Below are 9,110 nucleotides of genomic sequence, written 5' to 3'. Positions count from 1 at the left end.
GATTTTAATTTATAAAAAAATTTGAAGACCTCAACAAATCATCAAAAATGAATAAGTAAAAGATTTTTAAGTATTGTTTGAGAGTATTCTATAGTTTTGTTGTTTAGTTTTCTAAAATCTTGTAAAATACTCCCAACTGTTTTTGTATTTTTGTGATATTTTCATGCATTTATTTTGTGAAGAAAATGTAAAAAAATCATGAACAAATAACAAAATTATTGAATTCATTAACAATCCTAGATTTTTTTTTGTTTTAATTGAATAACACAAAACTTTTAATGACTTTATAAAAGTCTGAATCCAATAACCCAAATTTGGTTAAGATTTTAAATGATTTTTTACAAATCACAAACTAATAACACTAAACTTTAGCAGAGGTTTAACAAAATTTTGATCTAATAACAACAGATTCTAAATAACATTTAAAATCTTTAAAATTTTATTCAAATGTCAAACCAATAACCCCAGTTAATGTTGGAAAGTTGAACATTGACTTCAGAAAATATGGAAGATTTGGTTGGAAATTGATCAAATACTCCAGTATAAATAAAGTTTTTTCATAAAGATTTAGCAAATTATAGACATCTTCCTTCTTCATAGTCATATTTACTCATAAATTAATATAAGAAAGAAAAAAAATAATAATGGATATCACAAAAATGTCTGTTGCTTTTTTTCTTGTAGTAACAATGGCATTTTCGTTGTCCAACTCCAACGTCTTGGGCGCATCATCAGGTAAATTATGTTAGTTATATATTGACAATCATCTTTGATAATTATACATATTAGCAATTGCTGACCAAACTATGTAAATTTGGGTGCAGTGGTGGAGTCATCACAATGCATTGCACCATGTGTGTATCCAAAGTACGGGGATCATGAATGTTTCCATGACTGTATAGCATTCGGGTTCAAACACGCAGGAGGGTGTAGGAATAATAAGTGTTGTTGCGATCATTGATAGAAGAAATCTACAATCATCCTTCTAAGTAATTGGTCTAAAGAATTTATGTTTTTTTTTCTTTTAATTATAAAATTTGGAAGAAAACTAATTTTACATATATTGTTTGGTGTTGGTGTGTGTGTGTTTTTGTTTGTCAAATTAAAAGAACAAAAAAACTCTCAATATTATTAAAAAANTTAAAAAAAAAAAAAAAAAAAAAAACCATCTGATACAATGAATTAAAAAAATAAATAAATCATGTCCAACGGGAGGTTTTGCCAAGGGAAAAGGGGATTAAAAATAAATCAGAAATGGGGTAATTAATAAGAACGGGCTTCTTTTCCTTCCTCCTCTCTTCTCTCTCTCTATCGCGAATCTCTCGAAGTCGGAAGAGATTAGTTGCAATCGGAGGAGATTGATTCGATCTTTGAGGTTATCCGGCTGTTTGACCCTCGTTACATCTTCATCTACACCGACGCCGAGTCTCAACGGCAAAAAAAATTGAAAGAGAATCATCTCGATCCGGTGGCGGTGACGCCGAAGGAGAAGAGTAGAGAGGTTGAGAGGTAGAAGATAAGCTTTGGAGGATTGTTTATCAAACAGGTAATTTCAAATTTCAAATTCCTTAACCAAATTGAAGTTGTTGATTTGATTCATAGCAATAACACCTTAAATTAAGGTTTTTCCATGCAAGTTCCTCGCTGATTCGATTAAATAGCAGTAGCATATATATTGAGGGTTCTTGATGAATTAGTTTGGGGGATATTTGAAATTTTGAATCGATTTCCAAGTTTCATATGATTTAATGGTGTACTTATTGATGAATCTCGATGAATTGTTGTTCATGTTGTGCCAACCACAATTTGTCAACTTCATCAGCTTTCTTTTGTTTTGGTGTGTAAAGGGCTCTTGTTCATTCCTATCTTGTTCTGTGCAAACCATGGCCTGAAAGATTGGTTTGACTGCAATGGTTTTGACACAAGAGGTTACTAAATGGTATCTTTTTTGTATTCTCAGATGCTGTTATAGGGATAGGCATCACAGCTACAACCTTTGGAGTTACTTAATAAACGTTTATCTTTTTTACAAAATTTAAATTTCATAAAATAAGAGCTCCATTAGGATTCTACCATTGGAGTAGAGAAAACTTAATAACCCTTTTTCAAGTTTTGAAGTTTGATAAAAGCAAAATTTATTCTTTAAAAATTGTTAAAACCCCATGAGGGGTTTTAACCGTTGGAGAAGGTCTAATATTCTCAACTCTAATCAGTTACTCCTTTGATAGACCACATCAACCTTTTCGACACCTCGTCCATGGAGACAACCTGTAACCGGATGATGTGCCTGCCTCCGATGGGTTTTTTCCAGTCCAGTCTCCAGCGTACATTCGACTCCCGGAAGATGAATTCTATGGCAGTGAACGATTGTTCTCCATCTTTACGGCTAACTTTTCGTACTCGATCGCCTACAAACCTTTTTGTACCTTGGAGATGAATTCGATGGCTTTGAACAATTGACAAAGGGAGATGATCAATTCAACATAGAGAGCTCGATTCAGGCAATGTTTCCACCAATTTCAGAAAATAAGGTCAATGGAGACAACCAACCCAAGGGTAGATTAAGTCATAAATTCATGTGGATAAAAGTTTAGAATTAAAATATGGACCCAAACTAAATGATAAATAAAGGCTGAAGCTGAAGTATAGGACAAATGAACTCGATGCTAGAGAAGCAACTCCCGAATGCTTAGGGATAAACCCTGGTCCTCCATAAAAGAAGTGAATCCCCCAATCTTCTGTAAACAGGTTCTTGATTTTGTAGAACTCAGGGTGGTCTGCGTTTGCATTCAAATCTTCAACCCGCTGGAAACTGTTGTTGCTATTGACGATCTCTAAATTGCGGAAGTAACTGGCTTTGCCGAAGCCTTCGTCAGGAAAGTGCCCTGAACCCATCTGCGTTGTCGTGTATGTCGATCGAAACTACGGAAGTTCACGATCTCTCCTCCCCATTGCACTACGGTCGCATGGTTAGCTAAAGTGGTAAAGATCTCACCCGGCCAATATCCAACCAATGAATTGTTGGGACCCAAACTTAGCCACCAATTCCCTTGATCCTGCATAATTTATTTATCTATTAAATCGAATATGTAACTATTTAAATCAATTTTAAATTTCATAAAGTAAAGTAAAATTTATAATACAGTATTGAAAAACCAACCTGCCATACAGAAATGGTGATCTCGGATTGGTTGCCTTCAAAGGTTGAGACGGGAGTAATAGCACCGCCAATAAAAATGTCGCTACTGGTTTGTATAAAACCAGGACATTCTAGGTTGTAACATCCGGTTAAGTTGTATCCGTCGCTCTGAAAAATATTTATATTATAATTATTATTTATTAGTTCTTTGTCAAAGAAAAAAAATATTACTATTATTAGCATGAAAACTGAAGCATAACTTTTGTTATTTTAAGAAAATTCCAAATTATATTTTTTTAATACAAGCAATGCATACAAATTTATTATTATTTTCTTCATTGTACTGCAAGGCAAATCCCTTACAACAAATAACCTTTGTCTAAGAGAAATAAATTTATAAGCTTCTTAACAAAAAAAAATTAATATAGAGTAAATGAAACCAACAACACAGATATTTATAGACGACTGATACAACTAAGATAAAAAGACTGTCTCTCGAGAGAAAAGTAAATATTAACCTAAAAAGGAATCGTTCACTATCATAGCCTTGCCACCGCAACATACTTGATTATTATTTTCCACAGTATCATCAGAAGTGATTGTTTTTATTATATTCTCTATTTCTGTAGATAGTTTCTTCCACTAATTTTCTATTTCCTGATCAGTTTCTACTTTCTAGCTAAAAAGATTGATTGTTTGTTTCGTGATACTTAATTTTCTAGATTTTTGCTTTATTCTTATTAATTGACATTAATAAATTGTAAACTTTAAAACACAATTATTGAAAGCAGATAACGGTTTCAGATGACTACTTATTAAAAATAATTGTCAAAAAATTAAATAATTATTTTTTTTAATATATATGTCAAAAACTCTAGAAAACCAATCTTTAAGGAGGAGGGAGTATTAAACTTGGCTAAATTACTTATTAGAAAAATTACTAGATTTTCAAGAAAAAAAAATTGACTGGATTTTATATTAATCAGTTGCAGACTTGCAGTATAGTCTCTCTCTTTTTTCATGTTATATATATACACTTATAGTATTAGTCATTTTTAAAGTAGGTGCGTGTAGTTTATTTTTTTACTCCTTTGTTATTACTTATTATTAGTATAGATTAATGTGTTAATCTATGCTTTATAATGGAAAATATATGAGATAAATTGATTAAAAAATATCATATTACCGTCCAATAAATGAATAGTCTCGGCTTGTTATCCTGATACAACTCAGGTTAAACCTAAAAGTCAAATCATGAAAAAAGGTTAATTGTATCAGTCCTTTTTATACATGTTTAAATTAAAACTGTAGAAAGTAATAACAATAGCTTTAAGTTTTAAAAAAGAACCTGCAAACCCACTTCAATGGTATTGAGATCACCGGTCAAGTAACTACCCGAGCTAATCCATATTTGTGAAATAGATAACTCGTCTTCTCTTTCTACCGTTGGACTCCAGACATTAATTGTTGCCTTTGCTCCGTATAGATCAAGTGGTTCTCCCGTAGCTCCGGTCGCATACTATTACAGTGTTCAATTCACAACTCCATCAATAATAAAACAGACGGTAAATATATATGTTGTTGTTTATTTATGGTAATGTATGTGAATTAATTACTATGCGTCTAAGTTCTGAATTCTAATCCCTCTGCCAAAAATTTTTTTACCCTTTTGAAAACTATAACACTTCCCGTAGAATATGAAAGTATGAAACTAATAGATTTGGTTTAGCTATTTTAAATTACAGATGTAACATATATAAACTGTAAATGGAAACCGGTTCACTTATTAACAGTACTATATAAATCATAGTAATGAAACCATTATGTATTAGTATCTGACCATACTGAAAAAAATCCGTAGCTTCGAATGTTCAAACAAAAAGATTTTTTTTTTGGGCATGACCTTTAAAACTTGATTGACTTAATAAGAAGCCAAAGATAAGTTTAGTGCTAAAAAAAATACCTCATGTACGGCATTGCTAGTGTCGCCGCCGCTAGCATAATCTCGGCGTTTTGGTACTGTCCCCTCTGGACACTTGGCAACGGTTGGATGCACTTGTCGTGTGTGGCATTTCATCTGAACAAATGCCCTCCACCTGAACAAATGTGAGTACGAGGAGAAGCACCCAGAGAGACTTCATAGCCACACAAAAAAATGAAATCAGAGTATTAGTTAATGAATCAGCTAAAGAGAGAACACGCCACAAATAAAACAACATTATAAGATGCATTTGAACTCACCATCATCTATGATCTCTTCGACTCTTCCTGATAGAAGGGTTTGTGGTTTTTTTCGTGTGGTTTTTTGTTTCTGATCAGTTAGCTAAAGAAGAAACACTACTGAAGAAGAAGACATCTCTCTCTCTCTAAACCTACTGAAGAAGACATCTCTCTCTCTCGTTAAGGGGTGATATGCATAGGGTTGCTTTTAATTAAAATATTAAAAGTACATAATTAAGTAGAAAGAAATTAAAGCAACGTTGCTTGCATATAAGTACTTTAGGAACTGAGAGAGAAACAATATTTCCTTATTCTCTTCTTCTGATTGGTTAAATCTTCTTTTATTAATAAAATATTAAATATTTAATTTTAAGAAATGTAAATGAATTGCTCATGAGTGGAGATGGTCTAAGTGGTTAACTTTGATAGTTGTGTGTATTTTTATAGAGAGTAGCTAGAGACTAGATACAAATCATAGGATAATTAAGTACGTAATGTTTATTTACAAAAGAAGCGAAAATAATTAAAACTACTGTGAAAAATCAATGTTTCAACATCTTAGTTTTCACTATATTCCCCTGCTATGACTTTTTTTTTTTATCTTCTTCTTCTGAGTTGACGAAATAAGGAATGGTTTTCGAAGACCGTGATATCAGATTTACACACAGACTATAATTAGAAACATACATTATTCTAATAAGTTTTGGAATATTCGAAAATAGAAACACTCACTTTCTCTCTCTCTTTCCAATTATATTCGGGTCACGTAGTGCCGTAGTTGAGCTTCTAATTCTGTATAACAGTTTTTTGTTTTCTTAATTTAGTAAATTTACTAAAGTAGATGGATATCACTATTGGCAAAAAGAAAAAAAAGTAGATGGATATCAGTGAAGTAATTATTAGTTAAATTAGGCAGTTAAATCGATTTTTAAAAAATGTTGAAAAATCAGTGTCAGAACTCAGAACTTTATTTTGACGAAGTAGCTAATGATTTTTTTTGTGTGGTTTTCTCACTTTCCGTTTCCGTCTCGTTTGATTAATAAAATGAATCGTTTACACAAACTTATGGTTAATATGGTGACATGTAATACAATTACTTATGGTTTTCTATCACGATGAGACTCTTTATAATTGTACTATTTATTACTTTCAATAACAAGACATATTCATGTTAATTAATTTGTAATATTTCTACGTTATATGGCTTAAATACAAATGTTACGTACTATTACTATCTAGCTCATTTCTTACAAGAGAGATAGAATACTCTAAACACATAATAATGTCTATTACAGTAATACTCTAAACACATAATGTCTCTTTTAATAAATGAGATTTTACAAGTACTTCTTAATTTTCTGGTTTCTTTATGGCTGCAAAATATAAAAACTAATATGACTCTTTTAAACACAAACGTCTTCTAATACAACCTCACCGCGCTAGCTAATTAAATAAAGGCAGAAAATAAACAAATGCCGCTAACTACTACTCCTCACGGTCCGATGGGAAACTCACACTTCCCAAATCCTGCAATTAACCAAATTCATATTAATTAGAATTAAATAAAATATTAAACATCATCATATCTTAAAGTTATAACTATGAAGACAAGATATAACGTGAACATCTTAAAATTCTAAAACGCAAAGAGAGCACGATATATATAGCTGAACTTTCGTAACTGCCAACCAACTACTAACCATATTGCCACAATATTTCACCTTTTTGGCTTTTTTTGAGTACCAGTTCATGAATTAACACTTGATTTCAAATTAAATTCAATCAAAATAAATGTAATCGTATGATAACTAATAAATTTGATAATTAGAGAAAAGGGATTTATAAGATTAACGTACGAGGAGGTTGCGTGACGACGTGAGCAGCTCCACCAAAGTAGCACGTACCAACACCACGCGCGTTCTTCTGATAGTAACTGTTGAAAGCGTACGAAGCATGCGCTTCTAACGTCTCAGGATGATAACACGTGGCACCTGGCTGAATCGGACGGCAATCAGCTCCTCCTTCTCCGCAAGCGTAATCAAGAGCCGCCTGTAGCCTATCCCTCGCCATCTCTCCGTTCGAAACGCACCACGTCGACACCGGGACCTCATCTCCCTTACCGTTGACCGGAAACGTTGACCTCGCGGTGAACGGAACGTCGTACACCTTCCCTTCGTTTGGGTAGAACAACCCGTAGTTTCTCTCCGACGTTGGCCCTGGTTTCTGGTTCTCGTTAAACAACGCGAATAGATAAACGTTAAGCGGTTCCCTCGGTCTCAACGGCGTCCCGTTACCCGTTAACACTCTCTTCACAAGTCCGCCGTTATACGCCGCCGCGTTCGGTTCGTTTGCACCGATTTCGTTCTCGTCTCCGACGGAAGGCCACCCTGTCTCCGTCACCATCACCTTAACGTCGTTAAATCCGACGGCGGACATAGCGGCGTAAACGGCGTCGAGTTGAGCGTCGAAGAGACTGTTATACTTCAGTCCGGTGCCGGAGTCTATGTTCCCGGCGTTTTCTTGAAACAGAGCGTAGTCTAAGGAGATTTTGTCGGCGTTCGCTGAGTAAGCGAAGAACGGGTAAGCATTAACCATGAGATACGAAGACGTCATTTGCAACAGATCAAGCATAGGTTTGATAACCGGTTCGATTAATTCCGGTTTAAAAGAACCGGAAGATGGCGGGTACGAATTCGCCAGCGCGCTAAGAGCAACCGGAGAAGAGATCTTGATCGCTTTGTCGAGGTTATGCTTCACCAGAGAGGTGTGAATGTTCTTCATCGCAGGGACGAGATACGGAGTCGTGTTCTTGGGATCGACGAACACTTCGTTACCAACGGCGATAGCTTCGATCTCCGTCGCTGGAGAGTGCGAAGCTACGTTGGTTTGTATCCAGTTGTCGGCGAATGATTGGTTTGATGAGGCGGAGGAGAGAAGCTCGTTGGGGAGAGCGACGATTACTTTTATCCCGGAGTTTGCAAGCGCGGTTAGCACGTTCTTATCCGTGTCGTAGATTTTGATACGGCTGATTCCTTGTGATTTCAGGAGGTTCACTACATTCTTTGGTGACGGGAGGTTGTTAGCTATCCGGCCGTAATTAACTCCGATCATTCCAGACTCTGTGGAAACAAAAACGTTAAATGAGAAGAACATGGGGATACAGAGACGTATCTATAAACTAGCGTGATGAATATAAAGAAAAAAAACTAACCAGCGTGTGTGAAGGAAATGCCTGGGAAGAGGCAAAGAATGAGAAAACAAGGTAGGAAAGAAACGGCCATAGTATTATCTCTGATTTTATTTTGGAACAGAACTGTGGTTTGATTGTTTGAATATTGATTAAGTTATGGAGACGTACGAAAGATTAGTGTGTGTGTGTGTTTTGCCTGGTGAGGGGAGCTGGTCTATCGTTTTTTATATGTACAGGTAGGGTAAAGAAGTGTGCCAAGTGGGGGATGTGGGATAACTAATTACACGGAAGACTTGTTGAAAAAATATGATAAACTGAAAAAGCGTAATTTTAAAATTATCTATTTATAGCTTAAAAAACATAAAATTCAGGTAAAGAAATTTTCTAAATTTTAACATAGTTGATTTTGAATTTGTTTGAAAAAGACTTTTTAAGGTTTATTGTTTTCTTCAACGAAAAAGACCTTGGTTCTTTCTATGTGCAATCCTTTCTTTTTGTGAAGAGAGCGTCGTGACTCACTTTATCTTCTTCAACTAATCTTTTTTTTTTTTTTTTTTTTTT

The 9,110-nt window shown here is 34.4% G+C and overlaps 1 protein-coding gene and 1 long non-coding RNA gene across 2 annotated transcripts; one reads left to right on the top strand and one right to left on the bottom strand.

Moving 5' to 3' along the window:
* Window positions 1,238–2,187, top strand: LOC104722248. The gene is made up of 2 exons (XR_757165.2): window positions 1,238–1,546; window positions 1,961–2,187. It is a non-coding gene; the product is annotated as an uncharacterized LOC104722248 (long non-coding RNA).
* Window positions 6,570–8,884, bottom strand: LOC104722247 (glucan endo-1,3-beta-glucosidase 12-like). The gene is made up of 3 exons (XM_010440388.2): window positions 8,571–8,884; window positions 7,216–8,478; window positions 6,570–6,886 (listed from the first exon to the last, which is right to left on the bottom strand). The coding sequence occupies exons 1-3, from the start codon at window positions 8,638–8,640 to the stop codon at window positions 6,852–6,854; spliced, it is 1,368 nt and encodes a 455-aa protein (XP_010438690.1). The 5' UTR covers window positions 8,641–8,884; the 3' UTR covers window positions 6,570–6,851.

The sequence above is a fragment of the Camelina sativa genome, chromosome 11, assembly GCF_000633955.1.
Source record: "Camelina sativa cultivar DH55 chromosome 11, Cs, whole genome shotgun sequence".
Classification (NCBI taxonomy): Eukaryota; Viridiplantae; Streptophyta; class Magnoliopsida; order Brassicales; family Brassicaceae; genus Camelina; species Camelina sativa.
This window is presented reverse-complemented; position numbering and strand designations above follow the sequence as displayed.

What these genes read in the sequence shown, in the direction of transcription:
- LOC104722247 (XM_010440388.2), bottom strand. Translation starts at nt 8,640, where the DNA reads ATGGCCGTTTCTTTCCTACCTTGTTTTCTCATTCTTTGCCTCTTCCCA. An exon ending in CATTTCCTTCACACACGCTG is followed by an intron (nt 8,479 to 8,570) that starts GTTAGTTTTTTT and finishes TTGTTTCCACAG; the next exon opens with AGTCTGGAATGATCGGAGTT. An exon ending in CGTCGTCACGCAACCTCCTC is followed by an intron (nt 6,887 to 7,215) that starts GTACGTTAATCT and finishes GGTTAATTGCAG; the next exon opens with GATTTGGGAAGTGTGAGTTT.